The 25,568-nt window shown below is 36.4% G+C and overlaps 1 protein-coding gene across 1 annotated transcript in view; it reads left to right on the top strand.

Annotated features, from left to right (window-relative positions):
* The window catches only part of SHOC1 (shortage in chiasmata 1), a gene marked incomplete at both ends in the record, with an annotated part of 81,328 nt that overhangs the window by 4,946 nt on the left and 50,814 nt on the right, over positions 1-25,568 (top strand). Inside the window, 9 exons of the mRNA XM_079706620.1 lie at positions 1,843-1,930; positions 9,512-9,696; positions 16,733-16,895; positions 17,099-17,210; positions 18,139-18,289; positions 19,246-19,347; positions 20,427-20,535; positions 22,499-22,593; positions 23,333-23,575. Of these exons, the coding sequence (XP_079562746.1) occupies positions 1,843-1,930; positions 9,512-9,696; positions 16,733-16,895; positions 17,099-17,210; positions 18,139-18,289; positions 19,246-19,347; positions 20,427-20,535; positions 22,499-22,593; positions 23,333-23,575 (1,248 nt within the window). The remainder of the gene's footprint in view (positions 1-1,842; positions 1,931-9,511; positions 9,697-16,732; positions 16,896-17,098; positions 17,211-18,138; positions 18,290-19,245; positions 19,348-20,426; positions 20,536-22,498; positions 22,594-23,332; positions 23,576-25,568) is intronic.

Below are 25,568 nucleotides of genomic sequence, written 5' to 3'. Positions count from 1 at the left end.
GTAAAAGAGGATAGTATCAAGAGCACAATGGGAGGAGTTGGTATTAGAAGCCAGGATGGTTCTTCCACTATGATAGGGTAGGAAGGCAGGGTTTGTAGGTATTTATGGTAGTGAGATGTTAGAATTGGTGGTAGAAGATGAGGTTGTTCTTTTCTATTTATACTAATTTTTTGTGTGGAGGCAAGGACATAGAGAGTGGGTAGGGGGATGAGTATCAAAAATTTGAGGGGGGGGGTAGTGTCAAATAGTTTTCCTGAAGAATGAGAAAGTCAATTTTATTAAGAAGGATATTAAGATGAATTACCATTATCATCTGTCAGTGTTGGATGCCCATTTAAAAGTTATGGTCAAAATCTCAAGTGAACTTACTCAGAATGGCTGGGGTTTTTTTTTCCCCAAATAATTTTCAGCTGTTCTAGTGTACATATACAAAGTGAAGAGTAGGGGGTTTCCTAAGTTGGTATAAGGGAAAGAGAGGCAAGGGAATTAAGAGTCTTTGTAAGGAAGTGATTATGAGACTGGCCGTGGAACCTAAGCTGTATGAGAAAGGAAGTGAGGACATGAGGGAGGATGAATATATTGTAAAAAATGGAAGGGTCAGTGGATTGAAGGTCTCAGTCAGGTTATAGAAATAAGGTAAAGAGTAGCTTTCATCAAATGCTTCTCTAAAACTATAGAAGGAAAAAAATGAGTTATCCTATTTCTTTTCCTTTTCTTCTTTTTAAAAATAATAATAACAATAACACCAAAATTTATTAGGCATTTACACCATGTCAGGCACCATTCTAAGCAATTTACATGTCTTATCACATTTAATCTTTACAACACTATGAAAAGGCCATTATTGTTCCTAATTTGTAGATAAGGAAACTGAGGTAGAAAGAGGTTAAGAGATTTACCCAAGATCATACAGTTAATAAGTAGCAGTATAAGTATCTAGGCAGGGTGATTCCAGAACCTGTATTCTTTTTTTTTTTTTTTTTTTTGCGGTATGCGGGCCTCTCACTGCTGTGGCCTCTCCCGTTGTGGAGCACAGGCTCCGGACGCACAGGCTCAGTGGCCATGGCTCACGGGCCCAGCCGCTCCGCGGCATGTGGGATCTTCCCGGACCGGGGCATGAACCCGTGTCCCCTGCATCGGCAGGCGGACTCTCAACCACTGCGCCACCAGTGAAGCCCCAGAACCTGTACTCTTAACCACTAAACTTTTATATTTTCAGTGAGGCACGGACCCAGATGTTCAGTTACTTGTTCAAGGTAACAAGAATAGTAAGAGCTAACACTTAGGTAGAATACAGGTCCTTTGCCTCTTCACTCAGTAGCTGCTTCTGACACTAGCATATGACGTGGTCCCTCTCCTTAAGGAACGGAGGGTCTAATTTGGGAGACAAGCTATAGATACACATAAAATTTTAAACTATGACTGTATATGATTAAGTACTGAAGTGAGTGCCACTGACAATATTATGGCCCTTCAAGGGGAATGTATCAGAGTGAGCTGGAATGGTAAATAAAGGCTTTATGAGAAGTTACATGAGCTGTTGAACAGGATTATCTGGGATGGTAGTGCTGTATAAGCAAAAGAGAGGCTGTAAAAATGAGGATGCTCTGTTCAGGTGATATTGTTCTGACTGTGGTAGAAAGAGTTTTGTTTTTTTTTTTAAGTGGGGGTTGTAATAATGAGAATGATTATTTAAGTATTTGGAATCTGGTATAACTTGAAAAAATTACATTTGTGAACAAATAAAGATAACACCATAATGTAAAAGGTGAATGTTTGGCTTCCTTGTATTAAGTTTAAAAGAAAATTCCAGAAGCTAACATTTACCATTCTCCTTTCTAGTTTCAGCTGTTTCAGTTAGGGAAATGACAGAAATCTCAGTCTTGGATCATTGGAAATCAAGTCTCTTTGTGGAGGAGTTCCCTGAGAAGTATGTATCCTTAATCCCAAATTTCCCCTTTACATCTAGAAGATGAATAGTAAATTCTCCAGACACCTAAGAGAGAAGATCCTTTCCTTTATATTCTCACAGGTTTTCTTCTTTTATCCAAAAAACAAGCCCTAGTCTGAACCACAAAGGAGGGGTTAATCGAAATGATTTACAGCCTCTTTTTTATCTTTCCCTCATTTATCACATATTAACAGTTTTTTATGCATTTGTATTGCAAAAGACAGAAATAAAGCCAAGACGCTATTATGCTTTTAACAATAAGTAAACTTTTGGTGGAAAGTGTCTGTAAAAAATCCTTTATATTAAAATCAGTCTTTTTATCCCTGTAGTAGAAATGCAAATTAAGGCTATTTTCTAACATACTTTGTCAAAACGTTATTTATTATTAGTTCAGTCATTCATCAGATATTTATTGGATACCATTCTGTATGCTGGATACAGGATAAAAAATGAATACAGTCTCTACTCTCAAAGAACACAAGAAAATAGGGAATAGAGGTTTATAAATAAATAATTACAATAGAATGTGGGAAGTACAATGCCAGAGATAGGAACACAGAGCATAATATGAGGAAGAACATCTAACCCATTCTATGATGTTCAGGTAGACATAAAGTAGAGGTTTTAGAGCAAATGTAAATAATTTACTCTGCTGCTTCACTTCATGCAAAGAGTACTGATCAGACCCAGGAAGGATTTAGTTATTGTTCAGATTTCCAGTTTTAGTAATTTAAGTTTTCCTTAGTTACTCTTGAAAGAAACAAATAACCAACTTAAATGTGTCCAGCCTCTAAATACAGAGAAGCCCAATTTACTATTTCTGTCATCTAGGAATTTAAAAATCAGGTTAGGAAGATAATATATGAGCAGAAAAAATTAACAATGTTAAGAATTAAATGATAATATAAAATGACCATCAAAAGGTCTATCACAAGGTATAAGGTCAATGCAAAGTATCTATCACATGACTAAACTCTAGAGCAGGGAGGAAGCAGAAAAGTGTAGTAAAAGAGCTCTGCACTATGAAATAAAAGATGTGGACTTGATTTGAAAAGTCAAGTACTGACTCCTCAACAACTCATTTTCTCTCTCTGATCCTCACTTTCTGTATCAGTATAATGATGATGAGTCAGTGTTTCTCAAACTTTAATGTACATATGAATCACTGAGGATCTTATTAAAAATGGAGATTCTGATTCAGTCAGTCTGTGTTGGGACCTGAGATTCTGCACTTCTAATATGCTCTGAAGTGTGCTGAAGCTGCTGGTCCAGGAGCCTACTTTGAGTTACAAGATACAAGATGCTCTCTAAAATTTCTTTTCACCCTAAGAGTTAGATTGGTAGAGCTGTGCCTTTATAAGCAGAAGAGATCAGCTTCACAAAGAAGTAGGAACTGAGCTTGAGCTGGACAAAGGAGAAACTAACTTGAGAGAAAGCATTTCAGGCAAAGGAAACAGCCCGTCTGAATAGAGGCAAAAATGTGCAATAATTACTCAACAAAGGCAATGATCAGGCTCAAACAAAAGATTCCTGTATGAGTGAAATGCGAGGCCCTGAAGGAATGGGCACCCCATCATATCTGACCCTCCATTTTGCAGTACCAAGATCATGTTCATGGCAAAGAAGGTGGAATCTGTGGCACCACCTAGAATAAAATTTATGTTTCTCTGCCTCCCTGTAGCCACGTGACTGAGCTCTTCCCAAAGCATATAATCAAAAGACGCTTATGCAATTTCTGAGGAATGTCCTTAAAAAGGAGTGGTGTGTCTTTCTCCTCACTTTTCTCCTTCCTGATGTTATTGATAGAATACAGATGTAACAATTGGTTCCAGCAACCACCTTGTAGTATACAGGATAAGAACTAAATCTACCAATGGCAGAGTGGAACAAAAGAAGCCTCAGTCCCTGATGAATTGTGAAACTGTCTCACTAGCCATGACCTAGCCTCGAGACTTTTTGTTTGTGTTTTAGCCATCATTAATTTCAAGTTTGTCTCATGAAGTGAAATTTAATTTTTAATAGCCTTTACTTTTTAGATCAGTTTTTGGTTCACAGCAAAATTGAGCAGAAGGTTTAGAGATTTCCCACATCAAAATTTAATTTTAAATTCGGGAGCTTTGTTACCTAATGGAAATTAAGAATAAACATTCTGATCATTAGCACTACGTAGATTTCCTAAACCTTGCTTTTCCTCTCTTTCTCACCTCTGTTTCTTCTTCCTGTTTTGTTACTTAATATTGATTCTAAGACCTCAGTTTTTTTACTTTTATTAATTTGCTGGTATACTGTTTTAACATATATAGGCATTTTCTGCCACGTGTCCTGAAAAACCTTATGTTCTTCAAAACTAAAAATAACAGGGCATACAGGAAAATTAGCTTCTGTAGTCACAGCTATGCAACTTGCAATAGAGCACTAATAAAAATAATAACTATTCTAATTTGTTTTTAAAAAAGACCACCAGCATACTTGAAAAGACATGCTAAATTCCTAACAAATAAATACATATTAGGGTAAATATAGAAATTTGAAAAAAATGAAGATATCTTAATGGACAGGCTAAAGGAGGAGTTGAGGCTACTGAATTATGGAAACAAGGGCAAAATGCAAAAAGATCATGGAGAACCATGCAGTAAGCTTCCTAGCTTCCAGGACAGAGCTCATGGCCAACTAGAGCAGGAGGAAGAACATATAACAACATTCTCTATTCCTCTGTGGCTTGCTGCATTCAGATGAATGCAGTTGAATACAGGACATTGCACATATATTTAGTTCATGTACACCTCATAATAACTATGTGAGATGGGTATTACAATCCCAACATTACATGTAAGAAACTAAGACTCAGATTAAGTCAATTGCCCACAGACATGTAGCTAGTCAATAGTTGGAGTGAGGATTCAAACCCTCAAACCCTAGTCTGTATGACTTCACACCCTATACTCTGGTTTGGTTTATATAACATCTTTATTGAGATAATTCATATCCATATAACTCCCATTTAAAATGTCCAACTCTGGGACTTCCCTAGTGGTCCAGTGGTTAAGACTTTGCCCTCCAATGCAGGGGGTGCAGGTTCGATCCCTGGTTGGGCAGCTAAGATCCCACATGCCTTGCAGCCAAAAAAACAAAACATAAAAGAGAAGCAATATTGTAATAAATTCAATAAAGACTTAAAAAATGGTCCACATCAAAAAATCTTTAAAAAATTTTTTTTTAATTTAAAAAATAAAGTGTCCAGCTCAACAGTTTTTATTATATTCACAGGGTTGTACAACCATCACTACAATCAATTTTAGAGCATTTTCATCAACACAAAAGAAATTCTGTACCTATTAGCAATCACTCCCTATTCTTTCCCCCTTACCCTGGACGGACAACCACAAGTCTTCTTTCTGCCTCTCCAGATTTGCCTATTCTGTACATTTCTTTTAAATGGAATCTAACTAAAATCATATACCAATCCCAGCAGGGGGTGGGGTGGTGGTGGTGATTTCCCCACACCATGAAGCAATGCTCTAACACCAGCTGGGTGTCTTACAATTCAACTCAATTCTGACACTATCAACCTGGAGATAGCATCAGATCCCACAGGTTAAGGGTTTAGTTCTATAAGACTGCCCTCGCACCCCACACTTTAGATGCCGTTTGCAAGGTTATCACCTGTGCTTCTGACTGACCATCTATAGATTGGAGGTTCCAACAACCCCCTCTTTGGGTTCAATCAACTTGCTAGATAGACTCATAGAATTACAGAAACATTTTACTTACTGGATTACCAGTTTACTACAAAAGGGAACAGTCAGATAGAAGAGATACATAGGGCAAGGCATGGGGAAAGGGCATGAAGCTTCCATACTCTCTCCCATCACCCCACTTTCCCAGCACCTCCATGTGTTCACCAACCTGGAAACTCTTAACCCTGTCCTTTTGGGTCTTTAGGAAGGCTTCATTACATAGGCATGATTGATTACATCACTGGTCATTGGCAGTTGATTCAACCTCCAGCCTCTCCCCTCCCTGGAGGTCAGAGGGGTGGAACTGAAAGTTCCAGTCTTCTAGTCACATGATTATTTCTTGTGGCAACCAGTCCCCATCCTTAGGTGCTTTCCAAAAGTCACCTTATTCACATAACCAAAGATAACTTTATCGCTCTCATCACTTAGGAAATTCCAATGGCTTTAGGAGATCTGTGCCAGAAACGGATATGAAGACCAAATATATATCTCATGTTATAAATCACAGTATCACACATACAATATGTGATCTTTTGTGACTGGCTTCTTTCACTTAGCACAATGTTTTTAAGTTTCATCTATTTGGTAGTATGTATCAACACTTTTTTTTTTTGGCCACATGGCATGAGGGATCTTAGTTCCCTGACCAGGGATCAAACCCTTGCCCCCTGCAGCGGAAGCATGGAGTCCTAACTACTGGACTGCCAGGGAATTCCCAGCACTTCATTTTTTATGACCAAATAATATTCCATTTTATGGATATACCATTTTTATTTATCCATTCATCAGTTGATGAATATTTTTTTCCCCTTTCTGGCTATTATGAGTAATGATGCTATAAACATTTGTGGACAAGTTTTTGTGCAGACATATGATTTTATTTCTCTAATGGTGGAATTGCTGGATCATATGGTAACTTTGTGTTTAACTGTTTGAGGAATTGCCAGACTGTTTTCTAAGCAGCTGTATCATTTTACATTCCCACCAGCAGTATATGAAGTTACAATTTATTTATATCTTGTCAATACTTGTTATCATCTGTCTTTTTGACTATAGACATCCTGGTGGGTGGCTCATTGCATGTCATTGTAGTTTTGATTTGCATTTCCCTGATGGCTAATGATGTTGAGCATCTTTTCATGTAATTATTGGCTTTTAGTATATCTTCCTTGCAGAAATGTCTATTCAAGTCCTTTGCCATTTTTAAATTGTGTTATGTGCCTTTTTATTATTGAGTTTTAAGAGTTCTTTATGTATTCTAGATACAAGTCCCTTATTAGATATGTGATTTGCAAATATTTTCTCCTGTGGATTGTCTTTTCACTTCCTTGGTGGTATCCTTTGAAGCACAAAATTTTTAGATTTTCATGCAGTTCGATTTATCTACTTTTTCTTTTGTTATTTGTGCTTTTGGTGTCATATCTAAGAAGCCTTTACCTAAACCAAAATCACAAGGATTTACTCCTATATTTTCTTCTAAGAGTTTGCCTGTGATTTTTTTTTAAAGACATAGATCAGATCATGAAATGTCTCAGTTATTGGTGGTTTATCCATTTCATCAGTGGTACTCAATTCCAGTCACCCTGACCTTTCTGCTTTTCTTAGAGACTATGCCAACCTTGCTCCCCTATTTTAAGCCTCTGTATGGCTTACTCCCTACCATTATTCAGGTAGCTGTAGCTCCTCAGAAGGCCATTTACTAACTACACTCTCTAAAATATACCTTTTGTCAACCCTCTGGCTGTTAATTGATGTTCTAATATCTCTTTTTATTTCACTCATAACAGTTTTTCACCACCTGACATTATGTTATTTACTTATTTATATGTTTGTCTATTGTCCCATTAGCAGGTAAACTTCATGAGGGCAAGAACTTTGTTTTGTTCACCATTCCACTCCCAGTGCCTAAAGAGGTGTTAGCACATTGTAGACACTCAATAAATATTTCATTTAAGTTAAGGAATTAGTGAACTGCAGTGGATGAATTTACTCAAAAAGAATGATATGCAAAGAAAGCAAAGACAATATAGACTGGAAGCCTGGGAAACATCAGCACTACAAGTTAGGCAGAGGGAGTGGCACCAATGAACAAAGAACAGATAATATTGGACAAGGAGGAGATCCAGGAAATACTGGTCTTTACAGTTCACTTATATCTAGGAAAAGAGAATTGATGGGGTTTTCTCAAAACTATAGTACCAAGGATTTTTATAAAGTACTGACTCTGTCAGTAATATTTATTTTTTTAAAAAGCAGTTATATAGGGCTTCCCTGGTGGCGCAGTGGTTGGGAGTCCGCCTGCCGATGCAGGGGACACGGGTTCGTGCTCCGGTCCGGGAAGATCCCACATGCCGCGGAGCGGCTGGGCCTGTGAGCCATGGCCGCTGAGCCTGCGCGTCCGGAGCCTGTGCTCCGCAACGGGAGAGGCCACAACAGTGAGAGGCCTGTGTACCGAAAAAAAAAAAAAACAAAAAAACCCAGCAGTTATCTAAGCACTAAATTTAGAAGTCTATAAAGATCCACATAGGAATCAGTGTTCTTATGAGTAATATGGACCTGGGTGAGTTGAAATATTTTTTCTTGTACCTTGTATTTTCTTAAAGAGTAAAGCAGAAACTTTAGAGATTTTTCTATATATGATTTGGGTATGACATGTTCATTATTTTTCTCTAATTACATTGGGGAATTATATTGATTTTGGTTCTTTCAGTCTGTACAGAGAATTATTAAGGCTAACATATTTTAGGATATCATAAAAAATGTATATTAGAATGTGTAGCTAAATTGCCAATAATATATTTATCTGTTGCAAAAATCCGTGGAAAGATCTCTTTAAGTCCAAATACCCCAGTGATTAGACAATGGCAGATATACCTGGATCAATCAGGAAACAGGCAAGGTACAGGCAGGGTCAAGGGAGTAAAAAAAAAAGCTCCCAGGACTAACAACTGCTGGAAGTTGTTACCACCCTAAGCTTGAAGGAGCAGTAACCAAAACAGTAAGAACTGCAACTATGGGAGAGAGGCTGTCTGATAAAAGATGTAACTGTTGGTAGAAGAATGCAGCCACTTCTCCAAACTGTGGCCCAGGAGGGAAAGATTTGGAAAGAATAATATTTCAACCTGTTTGTTTTCCCACCTTTGATCTCCTGCCAATGCTTCCACTGGTTGAGCGCAACCAGAAGACAGAGCAAGGGAGCCTAGTTGGTTCACAGAGATCAGTCTCCAAGGTTGTAGAACAGAATGTAAAACGTTGGATAATGACATGGAAAAGCAGACATTCAATATCCAGCACAAGGGCATTTTGGCAATGCATGGCAAAGTCTAAAAATCTATGTATCTTTAACCTCATCATTTCCATTTTTAGGAACTGCATTTTGAGAAAACGATTAGACAAGTGCACAAAGACATTCCTTGCATTGTTGCTCATAATAGCAAACAATTACAAGTTTAAATTTCCAATACTAGGGAACTGGTTGAATAAATTATTATTTACCAATACAATAGGTTCTTGTTCATCCACTCAAAAATGAAGTCAATGTACATTGATTGACATATAAATGTGCTCATGCTTCATTGTTTAGCAGAAGAAGAACAGGTTACAGAATACTATGTACTTGAATCCACTTTTATTTTAAAATATTCCAAAATAATTGAGAAAATACAAAATTTTAAAATTCATCTCTTGAATGGTGGAGCTATGGGTAATTTTTCTCTGGATTTGTTGGAATTTGATAATTTTCTACAGTGAACATATACTACTTGTTAATAAAGATGTTTTAAAATAGGACATACACAAAATCAGTAATTTTCTAATGTCACAGGAAAACAGTTACAGGAATGGTGACCGAGCTTAGCTGTGAATCTGAGGAAATTGTTCCAAGTTCAAACCCAGACTCCCAAACTGAAGTAGGAGAAGCCAGCTTATATACCCATAAGGACTACAATGAAGTCTTTACACTTGTCAACTGCTTAGAAAAATATCCATTACTTCAAGCACAGAAGCAAGGTAAAACATTTGTTATTTCCATTGTTATAAAACATTTCTTACTAATATACAAATTTTCATTTCGGTGATTTTTTTTTCTTTTATTGGATTTAAAAATTTTTTATTTTGCTAAGGGTATTCACTCACAAAATTGTAATTCTAAGTTTCACATTAGTGAAATATTTTCTTTCATATTAATCCCCTTTTTGTAAATGTAGTTGTTTTTGGAGTTTAAGTGTGCTGAGCTTCAGAATAGCCTCAGAGGTTTGATCATATGTTGCTCACAACATATTGCTATAACGATATTAGCATCTATGTACAGATCTGATGACACAGCAGTCTGGTGTAACATTAAATTAGCAGATTATTAAGTGATAGTTATATTTTATTTTCCCAAATATGCTAAAGATTTTCAATCTTATCTAATTTATATGAAACCATAATTCAAAGTGGAGATAGAAGAGTTGCAGTATTAGGTCAAGAAATTCACTCCGTTTTTACAAATTTACAGTAAGTAATGATTAAAGATACATTTTATCCAAACTATATTCCAAATCTCTCATCTTACTAGAGGGTGATAAATTTTTCCAACTGTGTAAAAACTTGCTGAGAACTACCTTTCTTGTATGTATAACAACCTATTCCCTTTTTATATTGAAAAACTTATGTCTCCATTATATAATTGCTACAATCATTTAAGATATGCTTTAGCTTGAACATGAAAAATAATTTGGTTTTTTTAGTGCTGTTTTTATGTAGATACATAAATGGTGTATAAAATTTTTAGTGTTGGCAGATATGTGTGCAATATAGAGAGAGTTAAATCCCTCTTATAGTTTGAGAAGATAGAGATTGCATTAAAGACTAAACTTGAGTGTATGCTATAATAGGAAGAGCCTGAATTTGGAGTCAGAAGATTTGATCATAGTCTAAATCTACTCTTAAAAAGTGGTACAATTTTGACAGTTATTAAAAAGTTTGTGGTTTTCAGTTTTCTTCTATAATTTCTTTCTTTTAATTCATTCTTTTAATTTCTTATAAACAATTTTGTAGGGATCAAATTATATATGTACATGTAAAGATATGATTTGTAAAAAATAACAGGCTACCCAACCACAGCTGTTATTATATTAATGTGGCAAGCTAGAAGCATCTATTGGCAAATTTCATAGTATCTGTCATCAGCTAGAACCAGAAGCTTCTTTAACTATTATACACCGAATGAAAATATGCTTGAGTTTCCCAAATACATATGAATTGTCCATATCCTATATCTCCTTAAGGGTCCTGTGTCATTTGACGTCACTTTATAAATTTAAATTTGCAATTCCATTTATTTTCCTTGCAGTTATATTGATTGCTACCAGATTTATAGATACTTTGGTCTCACTGTCTAAATTGAAAGGAATGTATTATACTTTGAGATTCAATTGATACTGTAAATTTGCTCTGTCTTATAAGAAATATAGTTATTACTAAATTATAAGTTAATTCCAAACATATTTCTTTAAGACATAAAAACAGTGGGTATTTTTTTAATTGTTTGTTGGTTTGTTGATATGTACTAATTTTTCTATAATATTCACATATTATTTATCAATAAATGTAACCATTTTTATGAATATCCTTTTAGACATCCCAGGAATATATAAACAAATACAAAATTTTAATTTTTAAAAATTGTACATGTACATAGTTTAGAGAGTCAAATAGTTATTCAATGTTTATAATAAAAAGCAGCAGCCCCCTATCTTCATCAAGCACCCACATGTATTTTAGTTTTACAGAGGTATAACTGACAAATAAAATTGTAATGTATTTAAAGTGTACAATGTAATGATTTGATATGCGTATACATTATGAGAGGATTCCCACCATCAAGTTAATTAACACATCCATCACCTCACATATTGACCTTATTTTTTCTTCTTTTTTTTTTTTTGGTGGGAACACTTAAGTTCTACTCTCTTAGCAAATTTAAACACTACAGTATTATCACCTATAATCACCATGTTATATATTAGATTCTCAGACCTTATTTACTTATAACTGCAAGTTTGTACCCTTTACCAACCTCTCTCTATTTCCCCCACACCCCAGTTCCAGCCCCTGGCAACCACCATTCTACTCTCTGTTTCCATGAGTTTGGCTTTTTATTTTTTAATTAAAAAATTTTTTTAGATTCTGTATATAAGTGATACCATGTGGTAGTTTTGGTTGTTCTCTAACTTATTTCACTTAGCATAATGCCCTCCAGTTTCATTCATGTTGCAAATGGAAGGATTTCCTTTTTCAAGGCTGAACAATATTCCCTGTGTGTATGTGTGTGTGTGTGTGTGTGTGTATCACATTTTCTTTACCCATTCATCTCTCAACACTTAGGTTGTTGGCTATTGTGAATAATGCTGCAGTGAACGTGGGAAGACTGTCTTCAAGATAGTGATTTCATTAGACATCTGTTTCTCCCTTTACAACATTTATACCTTTTTTGGTACTACTGTGCTGGCTAGGATCTCCAGTACATTGTTCAATAGAAGCAGTAATAGTTGCCATCCTTGTCTTGTTTTGATAGTAAAGGAAATACTTTGTTTCACCATTAAAAATGATGTAAATATTATTTCAATATTTACATCACTTTCAACGGCGAAACGTTAGAAAAACTTACATACTTTATTGGGTTGAGGAAGCTTCTTCTATTCTGAGTTTGCTAAGAGCTTTTGTCATGAATGAGGACTGAATTTTATCAGTCCTCATTCATTTAAAATTTTATTAATGAATTTTATGTTTTCCTACATCTTATGTACATAGAATGTCCCTTTACTAAAAACTTATAATCCTATAATCTAAACAAAATTGTTTTACTATTGTGATCTTATTGCCTTATAGTATTTTTAAATGTTAACAGTATTTTGGGAACATTTCACCATATATTTAAGTTTTCTTCCAAATCATGGCTTTTAATGACTGCAGCTTTTAATCTTATTCATGTATTATAGATTTCCCAATTAATGTTGTTTTTAATTTAAAGTACGTTCCTAAATGTATTGTTGACCTGAAATAAATAGATTGCCAGATATTTCTCCTGCAAAGATGGGTTTATTTGGGATCAGCAGAGAATTGCAATTCCAGGTCTGCAACCATGGTGAGCCACATGTAAGTCCTTGCCCAGCAACGGGGGAACTCTTTTATAGAGGGGAAAAGGAAGTTGGGAGGGCTATAGTAAACAAAGAGTCTATGGCTTTTCATTGGCTGAGTCCTTGCCAGGAAAGAAGAGGCGTCTTCCTTCTGTTGGGCTCTGCTATCATAGCAGAGCATGAGAGCTTCCCCGATCATCTCCCAACTCTATTTAATGAGGTTTCTGTTTCTTAATTTTTTGCATTATGTTTCCACTTCCAATTATTTCCTTAGAGTGAATTTCTGGAAATGAAATTATTGATGTAAGCATTTTTTGGCTATATGTCCACTAGCATGGTATGAGAATACCCTATTCATGCCAGCCTTATCATCATTACTATTGATGTTGTAATACATTTATCTAATGTGATGGGCAAAAAATTATGTTTTTACTTGCATTTTTTAAATTACTGGTGTTTAGTGTTCATTTGCATATTTTTATGTTGTGAGATGATTCTCTTCTTTGTCTCTTTTTCTATTCTTATATTTTATCTTTATGTATCAAAGATATCAATAACCCCAAATATATTTAATTTGAACCTAACCAGTCCTGTCAATGTTTCCTTTATGATTTCTTTCATTGTTTTTAATACTGAGAAAATTCTTCCTTGGATTAAATAAATATTTATTCATATTTTGTTTGAGGTTTTCTTCAAGATTTTAGCGTATGTTTAAAAGTAAAAATAAAAAATTTTTTTCCTAAATGTTTTGGCAGTTGTCCCAATATTTTTATGAAATACTCTTTCCTTTCCCCACTGATTAGAAATGCCACTTACATCATATGCCAAATCCTCATCCACATTACTGTTTGTTTCTGGATTTTCTATTATGTTCTATTGATTTACCTATTATTGTGTCAGTATCATACAGTTTTAACTACTTAATACACTAGTGTAACATGTATTAATAGTCTCCTCATTTTTTTCCTACTCTCACGTCTATATTCTTCCAGACTTACTTTGTAATCAGTTTTCCAAGTTCCAAGATAGACCACTTGAGATATCGAAATGTTATTGGTACCTTTTAGAATTTTGACCATAGATAGTCTTTTTAGCCAGGAAAACGGTTTATCTTGCCTTGTCTTCAAGTTTATTGATTGATTGATTGATAATGCTCCTCAGTAACATTTTATGGTTTCCTCCATATACTTTCTGCACATTTTTGTTATGTTTATTCCTCAATATTTGCATATTTGTGGCCATGATGAATGAGTTTTTTCATTAATTTTTTACTAGGTTTATATACATATATTTGATAACCATTGATTTTATAATTTTTTATCAGACACTTTAGTGAACTCAGTTGTTTTCATTTCGTTATCTTGGGTTTTCTAAGTAGACAAAAGTATCTTCTGCAAAGAACAACCCTATCTTCTTTCCTGTCAGTAGACCTCTTTCCTTCTGCTTTTTTTCATAGTTAACTAGCCAAAATTTTGTTTCCTCGTGACAATTTAACACTCCTCTACAATAGAGGAAAACAGTCTCCTCATATCTGTGTTGGTACATATAATAGTGGTAATAAGGTAAGAAATCCAGGGTATGATGGATTTCTTAGAATATAAGGAAATAACACCCCTGGTAAAACCTTTGATAGTTATAAAGAACATTAGTTGTGGTGTGATGCTGCCCTCAAGTGGCTCCAACAGAAAAAGGTGGTTACAGTGTTCATTGCAGCACTATTTACAATAGCCAGGACATGGAAGCAACCTAAGTGTCCATCGACAGATGAATGGATAAAGATGTGGCATATATATACAGTAGAATATTGCTCAGCCATAAAGAGAAATTGAGTTATTTGTAGTGAGGTGGATGGACCTAGAGTCTGTCATACAGAGTGAAGTAAGTCAGAAAGAGAAAAACAAATACCATATGCTAACACATATATATGGAATCTAAAAAGAAAAAAAATGGTTCTGAAGAACCTAGGAGCTGGACAGGAATAAAGACGCAGACGTAGAGAACGGACTTGAGGACATGGGGAGGGGGAAGGGTAAGCTGGGACGAAGTGAGAGAGTGGCATGGACATATATACACTACCAAATGTAAAATAGATAGCTAGTGGGAAGCAGCCACATAGCACAGGGAGATCAGCTCGGTGTTTTGTGTCTACCTAGAGGGGTGGGAAAGGGAGGGTGGGAGGGAGACACAAGAGGGAGGGGATATGGGCATATATGTATATGTATAGCTGATTCACTTTGTGATACAGCAGAAACTAACACAATTGTAAAGCAATTATACTCCAATAAAGATGTTAAAAAAAAAAGGTGGTTAGAAAACAAGACCTCATAACTGATATGAGACATCCTCATGGACTCCCAGAAATACCAGGATGAGCCTGTAGGAAGGAAAGACGGCTAGAGGAGCTGTGTTTGAAAGTGGAAGGTGGAGATGGGGATATAAATGAATGCTGTTTGGGTTTTTACTGTTAACATGACTTCATTAGTACTTACAGAATGGATTTACAAACAAACCATCTTTAAATCGTCTCAGCTAAACCCTGCTTAGACATGGAACTGATTCTGGCTAGCTTTCTGCGGTGTGTCATGCATGGGAAGTTCTTGGCCACAGGATTGTCAAGAACTTAACAGGTTCCAATAAACAGATAAATAATCTCTTAGGAGGCTAGTTTACACAACAGGTTCTCTTTTGGTATTTTAAGTTAGCACTAGGCAAAGAGATGGTCCCTGCCTCTCTACTCTACACCACATATTTATTAAGCACATGTATACCAGTGATGTAGCTGGTCATGGGAGACATCACTTCATGCTATCCTCTCATACCATTCTAAAATTACTTAACTGAAAGGCCACTGCCCAAAACAAGAGACCATTGCTTCCCCTTCAAGGTGGCTTTTGCTTTGGGGAGCTTGGTTTTCTGAGTAATTCCTCATCTGAGCTTATATTTTCCTCTTTCTTTTTCCACTCAGATTATTGAGGAATGGGAGTAGGTTTTATGTTCCCTCCTGAGCCTAGAAACTGCTAAAGCACTGATACTGTTAGCTAAGATTCTAAAGTGACCCAAACACGATAGAGAGGGGATAGAGAGGAGAAACCTATTCCAACAATTAACTGTTAGCAGTCATGTTTCCTAATATGTAAGCTGTGTCACACTTCTCTAGTAGATACTTCACTACACAGCTTCCATTGTAATTAATTTTGTAACAAACATGTTTGAACAACCTTAGTGTGCTAGAATCAGAGTTGGTCTCATTTATAGGCTTTTTAGACCATCTCCATTCCCTACATGTCAGTCTCTGGGGATGAATTGGAGACCTTAAGAGATAAAATCTTACAGAGAAGAAAACACCAGGGTCAGCAAAAGTCAAATGCTTTTATTTCTTTACAGTCTTGCTGAGGCTAACCCTGGCTATTTTGAGGCATAAGACCACAAGATATTTTCCTCCACTGATTACATTAATTTTGTTGGAAAAAAATATGAGCCTTTACAACTCTTTCAGGACATTTGGTTACTACTCAGTGTACTAAATAATGTTAAATTTTATTGAGCTTCTGCCTACATACCAGTACTATGCTACATGATTTATTTGCACAGTACAATGAAGAACTAAAGAATTTAAAATGTGTTTGACTATTATGTATAAAATAAGCTATAACAATATATTGTACAACACAGGGAATATAGCCAATACTTTATAATAACTATAAATAGAGGATAACCTTTAAAAATTATGAATCACTATATTGTACACCTGTAACTTATATAATATTGTACATCATCTATACTTTAAATCAATCAATCAATCAATTTTTAAAATGCGTTTGAAAACCCCGACTGAATCAATGGCTGACTACAGTAACTATCTAGATCCTTTTGTATAACTTTTAGATTCTTCTTCTTCCTTTATATTTCTTATTTATTTTCAGATTTGTCTATTGATGAAGAAATAATTTTTGTAAATTATTTGATGACCTATAGAAATCAGCTACCAACTTCGCATACTTTGTTGAGTAGGCTAAAACTATTTTTGGTAAAGGATCCCCTGTTAGATTTCAAAGGACAGATCTTCACAGAAGCTGATTTTTTCAGGTACTTAATTGCCCAGTGTTGTGAATATTTTTAAGAGAAGAAAATATTCTTTGTATGCTCACAAGTCTAGATGTTATCAATCATAGTATTTTATCATTGTTTACCTCAACTCTAATTTTAATCACTATGTATTTTGATTAACTGCATTTGGTATGTACCTTGCTTTTAGTAAACACTAATTTAATGTTTTATTTTTTGTTAAGGGAGTGTTCCTCTTTTCAAGGAGATATGAAAGGTTTTGTGGAGGATTTTTACATGGATAAAGAGAACTTCTGTCAGGAGAAGCTAGAAGATACAGTAGGTTTAAATGAAGCTGTAATATTTGCTTTCAGTAATTTTTAAATAAAAGTTAGTAAATCACACTTTTACAAGATGTAGTAATATACATTGGCCATCTACTATTGTCAAGTTAAAAAGACTTAATAACGGGTTGAACGTGTATCAATTAAGGAGTCAAATTTACTTCAGAGACAGTGGTCTAAACCTTGGCTACACATTGGAAGTACTTGATAAATTTTAGTAAAATTCTGAAACCTGGATCCTACTCAGATATATTCTGATTTAATTGGTCTGGTGTACAGCCCAGGTACAGGGAATTTTTAAATAATTTTCATCAATATACCTGGTATAGGACATTAAGTGGTCATATATATATTGGTCTTAAGGCGTTTAAAGGTTTTTTTTTTTTTACTAAAAACTTTAACACACATGGTAAAAATATTAATTCACCTATTAGCCCCTTTTCTCCAGTCTCCCTCTTCCTCCCCTGTTAATTCTGAGAGTTATGCACATACAGTCTCACTTGTTGAAGAATCCAGTTCTGTAGGAATGAAAGAGAAATAAATTCTGTGGAATGCAGTAAAGATCCATTCCATTCCATCTGCTCTTTTTACTTCTCCATTCACCAGCTCTCATTTGCTGCAGTGATTGTTTTTAATTTAGAATTTTGAAAATTTGTTATTAACATAAAAGGAGATACTTCTGCATCTAGGGATATTGTATGTCACTAATGTAATCAGTGGCCATGAAGGATATTACTCAGAGAGAACATTGCTTGTAGTATAATTTTTTGGCTGCTACACTTACTTTTTAAATAAAATGTATACTGAGCATTAAAGTTTTTGAGTGTGGGTTTAGTTTAAAGTTTGGTACACCAATTAAGCAAATGTATCTATTTATGAACTCAGAAATATTTATTTGGAAAACCTCACTAAAAACTAATTTTACCTATATGTTATTTCAGGCATCAATTTTGCCTGAGTGTGAATTCTTAATATCTACAAACCTCGAACAAGAAGTTGATATTCCATCACTCTCAGAACTGAAGGAGTCATTAAGCTTAATGCCAGAAATAATAAATTATGTAGATGAAAATGAAAAGCTTTTCAAAAGAGGTGAGAGTTAAATTTAAAATCTATTACTTGTTAGAACTACTTAATAATATTTGTTATAAAAATTCTTGTTCATTAAACTTTTTTCTGAACCTTCAGATTTTTAAAGTGTCCTGTAAGTTTACACAACGAAATCTCAAAATTATTATTGATAAGACACTTTTCTCATTGTCTCCTCTTTATACACTCGCAAGCTTAAAATGTCTCTGAAATTAATTTAATCATTTCAAGATAATTATAAAAATAGAGCTAAAACACATATGACTGTATTAATTTTTTTGAGTTATTTTCTTATACATAGTGACAAAGCACTAACAACTTCTATGCTGACTTTAGAAGCTCAGAGTAAGGTTATGATTCATGGAATCAGATGACTGGTAGAGTCATAACCTAGAATTTAGATGGTTTCTTCCCAGTTAGACTAGTAAATATTGTTGAAGTCTTTTAATATAATTTGAGCCCAAATATTTACCTGTTCTCTCATACATTCCAGTTGAAATAATCAAAGATAAATAATATTAGGGAGGAGTGAAGGGGGATTTGTGATATCCTTTGAGAATAGGGATGCTTGCCATCAACAGACTTGAAGGAATTCTTGCAGACAAGACTAAATCAAGGGGATTACTGATGAGCCTACAAGTCAAGCAAGGTAATGAAAAGCCAACCTAAGTAAATAGATCAAACTTATACCAGAACTTGAAAATCTAGCAGAGCTCAAAACTGCAGGTGGCCCATGGGCTTGTTAGAAGGACACAAATCTATGCATGGTAATGGAAAAGGACAGGTGAATGTACTGAATGACTGTGGTGCTACACTCCCAGCCTTCACTTGGCCCTGATGGTGTACTAAATGGTGTACTCAGAATCATTGCCACTGAAGAATGAACAAGATTACAGAAAAACTAATATCATAGTACTTTTGCTGGTAGTAGGCTTTTTCCTTTTTTTTTTTTTCCCCAGATCTTACTATCAAGCATGGAATTGACATTGAGGATATAAAATGCAGCTCCACAGAAACTCTGGCCATTCAAAGTCAATATGAACCAGAGTACAAGGAACCAGGTAGAAATTTTGAATAAATCATGGAGCTTATCAGGGGATACCTATATATGATGTAAAAGTACAATACATTCCATATAAAGTCTACTATGAGACAGTTTTCATGTTTAAAATTTGATTATTGCAAGCCAAGTTGTTCTTTTATCTAGCCCTTTACATTTGTTACTATCATTAACATCCTTCTAGCATCAAAAGAGGAGAGTTACAAAGATTGAGGAAGAGGAATGGAGGAAATAGCATTAATATTAAAAATAGAAATCTTGTAATTTTATAGCTCAGTTAAAAAGAACTTTATATTTTACCTCAGTATTAGCAGTCTTGCTGACCCTTGTTATACTTTCATAAATTGAACTTTTTAATCCCCAAAGCAATCCCATCGTTATTGTTACTATCACTATCCTACCAAATGTGGAATCTCAGAATCATCTCTTGTTCCAGTGTAATGCCAGATTGTATTGCTCCCTAACTATGTTGATGATGCTGTTATTTAGTTACATTTATATCTGATCATATTAATCATCTATTTGGAAGTATACTGCTTTATTTATGAAAGTGACAGAAACACACTGACAACTTATGATAAATGAGGATTAGTTTTTCAAGCCCACCTTATAAAAGATATAACTCTGTGCTAGGCCACCTAGACTCCATACTTTTTAAGGTGAAAAATTACTGTCTATTAATACTATTTGTTTAACATCACCAGTATTTAGTATGGAGATAAAAATAGTACTACCTCTTAAGTACTGAAAACATAAGTTGTCAGAATTGAAAACATTATTACACATAAAGTCTTAGAATTTATCTTATATAGTAAACAATAAAGCTTAGTTGCCAATGTATTTTTTAAAAATCACTAGTATCATAGTTGAGACACCATGTGGTATATGTGTAATCCTTTATATGGATGGAAATTTAAAACTGTTATTTTGTGTTTCAAATAACCCAAATTTCTTTTGATTGAAAATTTCTGTTGTAACACAATGATCAAACATAATAGTTGCTTACAAAAAGTTATGAATTATACATAATTTTATTCAATGTTTATGTAACATGATTTTTTAAATTTTTATATATTCTAGTAGAGTTAGAAATGCCATTAACTCATCTACACCTAACAAACCAACATTCTTCAGTGAATTCATTATGTGCAGAACTTCAGAAATTTCCATCTTCTTCTGCTTGTAAAATGTAAGTAAAGATTAAATCTAGAACTCAAATTGCAATTCAGAAGAAGCAGTCTTGGGGCTTTGGTGGCGCAGTGGTTGAGAGTCCGCCTGCCGATGCAGTGGACACGGGTTCGTGCCCCGGTCTGGGAAGATCTCACATTCCGCGGAGCGGCTGGGTCCGTGAGCCATGGCTGCTGAGCCTGCGCGTCCGGACCCTGTGCTCCTCAACGGGAGAAGCCACAACAGTGAGAGGCCCGCGTACCGCAAAAAAAAAAAAAAAAAAAAAAAAAGAAGAAGAAGCAATCTTTAATTAAATTTCTCCATATAAAGTCAATTTCCCAGATAGCTCTGTGAAAAAAATGTAAGAGATTAAATTGGTGTTCATAGTAAGCAACTGAAGGGAATATATGAATATATATGTACATAGTTGTCTTTATATGCATAGAATATCTCTAGAAGGGCACACAAAAATCAGGTACTGTTGGTTGGTTGAGCCCAGAAGGGAACTGGGTAACCTGGCAATATAGGAGCTAGTAAGTGATCAAGCTAGGCTCTTTTATACTTTTAGTATTTTGAATGTGAATATATTACCATTAAATATAAACAACTTGAAAATTTTAATTTTAAATTTAAAATTTAAACAATCTGCTTAGAACATTGCCAGTGGATGCTTACCAGTGACACTGCCTCTATTGTCACTCACTACCATGAAATACAGTGTAGCAGTATATTGGTTTGTTAGGGCTGCCATAACAAATACCATAGACTGGCTGGCTTAAACAACAGAAATTTATTTCTTCACAGTCTAGACGCTGGAAGTCCAAGATCAAGATATCAGCAGGATTGGATTCTTTCTGAGGCCTCTCTCCTTTGGCTTGTAGATAGCTGTCTTCTCCCTTTGTCTTTTTTTTTTTAACTTGCTTTTTAATTAATTTATTAATTTATTTATTTATTTTTGGCTGTGTTGGGTCTTTGTTTCTGTGCGAGGGCTTTCTCTAGTTGCGGCAAGCAGGGGCCACTCTTTTTTTTTTTTTTCTTTTCTTTTTTTGCGGTACGCGGGCCTCTCACCGTTGTGGCCTCTCCCGCTGCGGAGCACAGGCTCCGGACGCGCAGGCTCAGCGGCCATGGCTCACGGGCCCAGCCGCGGCGCGGCATGTGGGATCTTCCCGGACCGGGGCACGAACCCGCGTCCCCTGCATCGGCAGACGGACTCGCAACCACTGCGCCACCAGGGAAGCCCAGGGGCCACTCTTCATTGCGGTGCGCGTGCCTCTCACTATCGCGGCTTCTCTCGTTGTGGAGCATGGGCTGTAGGTGCACAGGCTTCACTAGTTGTGGCACACGGGCTTAGTTGCTCCGTGGCATGTGGGATCTGCCCGGACCAGCGCTCGAACCCGTGTCCCCTGCATTGGCAGGCAGATTCTCAACCACTGTGCCACCAGGGAAGCCCCTCCCTTTGTCTTCATGTGGTCTTTCCTCCATGCACGTCTATGTCCTAATCCCCTCGTCTTAAAAGGATACCAGTTATTTGGATTAGAGCCTACCCTAATCACCCCATTTTAACTTAATTACCTCCTTAAAGGCCCTAGCTCCAAATACAGTCATTCTAAGGTACAGAGAGTTAGGGCTTCAACATATGAATTTTGGGGAGGACAAATTCAGCCCATAATAAGTAGTTAAGAGCCCTGAACTAGAGCCAGATTGCCTGGCTATGTCATTTACTAGCTTTGTGATCTTAATTGCCCTGTGCCTCAGTTTCCTTATCTGTAATACTGGGATAATAATTTGTACATACCTCATAGGGTTGTTTTGGGGTCTTCCCATGTCCCCTGCATCGGCAGGCGGACTCTCAACCACTGCGCCACCAGGGAAGCCCTGACATGCTTTTGAGTGTAGAAAATACTTAGAAAAATACTTTTCTTGAAATTTTATTATGCAAAAAGACAATATAATTAATAAATTAAACTTTAACTCTGCTTTTTCAGTAGTTTGCTTATTGCTGAAGAATCAGCTAACAAATACTGTATGGTGTGGCAATCAGAAAGCTGCAGAAGCTGTTTGAATCCATTTTTGCTTAGAGGTAAAGGCTAATTGATTTTGAATGCTAAATAGAAAGTATAGATAAAAGGTACAATCAGTAGAAATGTATTGTCAGTATTATTATTATTATTATTATTGAAAATACTGTCATTATAAAAAGCACCATTCCAAAATTAGGATTTCAAAATTTATAATCCTAATTTTGGGTTGAGGCTTGTAATGCAGTTAATAATATTAAGTAGTTGTGCTACTTCAGTTCCTCCATACAATATTCTGTGTCCCTACTTAGGCTAAAAAGTAATGAAGTGGAAAGTTCTGTGTCAAAATATTTAAAATGATAGTCATCATAAAAACCTGATAAAATATATCATCTTGTTTAAGCTCATTATAATGAATTGGAATTTCTGATTTAATAAATCTTACATTAACTCTTCAAAATATTGTCGAATGTATTAATTTAGTAATTACTAAAATGGTCAAACAAAATAATAGTTCCATCTCCTACTAAATAGTAGAATAATTTTAACTTCATGATATTTCTGTAAGTTGAAATAAACCTTTATGTGACTTCTATTGCTATAATATTTTGGACTTTTACAAATATTAGCATCTTGAAGATGAAATACTAGACATAACTTTATTTTACTTTTTTGCTAATTTGTAAAAATCTATTTTGTAAGAAATTTCCAGTGTGTTTCTGTTTATTGTGTTTTTTAATCTTTTTTGCCCTGTGGACTGTTTCTCACTATTTGTTTTTTGGTTTGTTGTGGTTTTTTAAGTGCCAAGAACTGAAGAGCCCAACAGTCTATATCCAGTTGTAGATTTTAAAAAGATATTTTCTATTGAAGAAGGAAGCCTTGTGGTTAATCCTGAAAATGCAGAGTGGTGGAAACAAGCAGGACTAAATCTGATAATGACAGAAACTTTGGAACATCTAAGTACATATCTGTATCATAATAATCTATCTTCTGATGCTAGTAAACTGGAGACATTTTTGCCTACTAATGTGCTTCAATTAGAATGTAAGTATGTAATAGTAAATATCACTTGTGTAAACATTTTCAGAATGAGATGTTAGATACTGGCTTTCCACTAGGTTATTGGGAAAATAAAACTAAATTCCAACATTCAATATAGCTCTGGCTCCGCCAGAATATATAACTTTGACCTTCGCTAAGCCTCATTTTCTTGCTTGAAAAAATGAGGAAGTTTGACTAGCTAATCATTAAATCTCTTTCTGTCCTAAAATTCTATAGTCTCAGCTTTAAATGTCTAGCCATTTTCAATTAGTGTCTTTGTTTTCTTTTATAAATGATTAATTTCTAGCCCATTTTCTGTTTACATCAGCCTAGATACAAACCAGCACTGTTATTTTTCAACCTGACAGCTGAGCTTTAAGTGTTCAATCATATCTAGTAATCTCTCTTCAACAATAGAAAATCTTCCTTTGTTACCAAAAAGTTTACTCAAGGGTTTTTTACTTGTATAATTTAAGAAGACAAAAATGTCTTTTTTTTTTTTTTTTTTTTTTTGCGGTACGCGGGCCTCTCACTGTTGTGGCCTCTCCCGTTGCGGAGCACAGGCTCCGGACGCGCAGGCTCAGCAGCCATGGCTCACGGGCCCAGCCGCTCCGCGGCATGTGGGATCTTCCCGGATTGGGGCACGAACCCGTGTCCCCTGCATCGGCAGGCGGACTCTCAACCACTGCGCCACCAGGGAAGCCCGACAAAAATGTCTTTTGAGGGCTTCCCTGGTGGCGCAGTGGTTGAGAATCTGCCTGCCGATGCAGGGGACACGGGTTCGAGCCCTGGTCTGGGAAGATCCCACATGCCGTGGAGCAACTAGGCCCGTGAGCCACAATTACTGAGCCTGCGCGTCTGGAACCTGTGCTCCGCAACAAGAGAGGCCGCGATAGTGAGAGGCCTGCGCACCGCGATGAAGAGTGGCCCCCGCTTGCCACAACTAGAGAAAGCCCTCGCACAGAAACAGAGACCCAACACAGCCATAAATAAATAAATAAATAAATTTTAAAAAATGTCTTTTGAGTTAATTTTTTTTCTTCTTCTAGGAACTTTATGTTCTCCCAAGTTCTTTGAGCGTATTTATGATTATTACCTTGAACTCTTTATTGGGTAGATTGCTTATCTTCACTTCACTTAGTTCTTCTTCTGGAATTTTATCTTGTTCCTTCATTTGGAGCATAGTCCTCTGTCCCCTCATTTTGCCTGATTCACAGTTTTTATTTCTATGTGCGTGGTAGGTTGGGTATGTTCCCCAGTCTTGTAGAAGTGGTCTTTTGTAGGAGATGTCGTATGCGTCCCAGCAGCACACTCCCTTCTGGCCACCAGAGCTATATGCACTAGAGGTGCCTCTTATGTGGGCTGTCTAGGCACTTCTGTTGTGGCAGACTGACTAATGTGAGTGGTCTGATAGGCGTGGCTGGCCCCTTGTCCAGTTGGTTGCCAAGCCCTGCCCTTGTGTGGAGGCTGCGGGCCACTAGTGGGCAGGGCTGGGTCACAAGGTGGCTGGAGCTCTGGGGGCCCCCGGGTTACTGTTGGCCCACTCATGGGCAAAGCCAGGTCCCAGGATGGCTGGTTATAGACTTGGGGGTCACAGATCTAGTGTCAGCCTGCTGGTAGGCGGGGTTGGTTTTTGACACTTCAGGAGCCTGGGGTGTCCTGAAACTGGTGTCGGCCAGCTGGTGGGTGGGGTCAGACCCTGAGGTGGCTGGCTGAGGGGCCAAGTTATCCCAGAGCTGACATTAGCCTACTGGGGGGTGGCAGTGGGACTCAAGGGATCCAGGGCTAGTGCCCACCCACTGATAGGTGGAGACAGGTGCTGGGGTCCCTGGCTGCGGGGTCCTGGGGTGTCATAGCTGGTATTGGCCTGCTGGTGGGCAGGGCTGAGGCCTAGGAGATTCTGGGGCTGTTGTCCAGCCACTGGTGGGCAGGAATGGGTCCTGGGCCTTCTGGTGGGCAGGACCAGGTCCCAGGGCGGCTAGGGGTTCAGGGGTGC

This window comes from Hyperoodon ampullatus (genome assembly GCF_949752795.1).
Source record: "Hyperoodon ampullatus genome assembly, chromosome: 6".
NCBI lineage: Eukaryota > Metazoa > Chordata > Mammalia > Artiodactyla > Ziphiidae > Hyperoodon > Hyperoodon ampullatus.
Note: the sequence above shows the minus strand (reverse complement) of the source record. Positions and strands in the feature narration are given on the sequence as shown.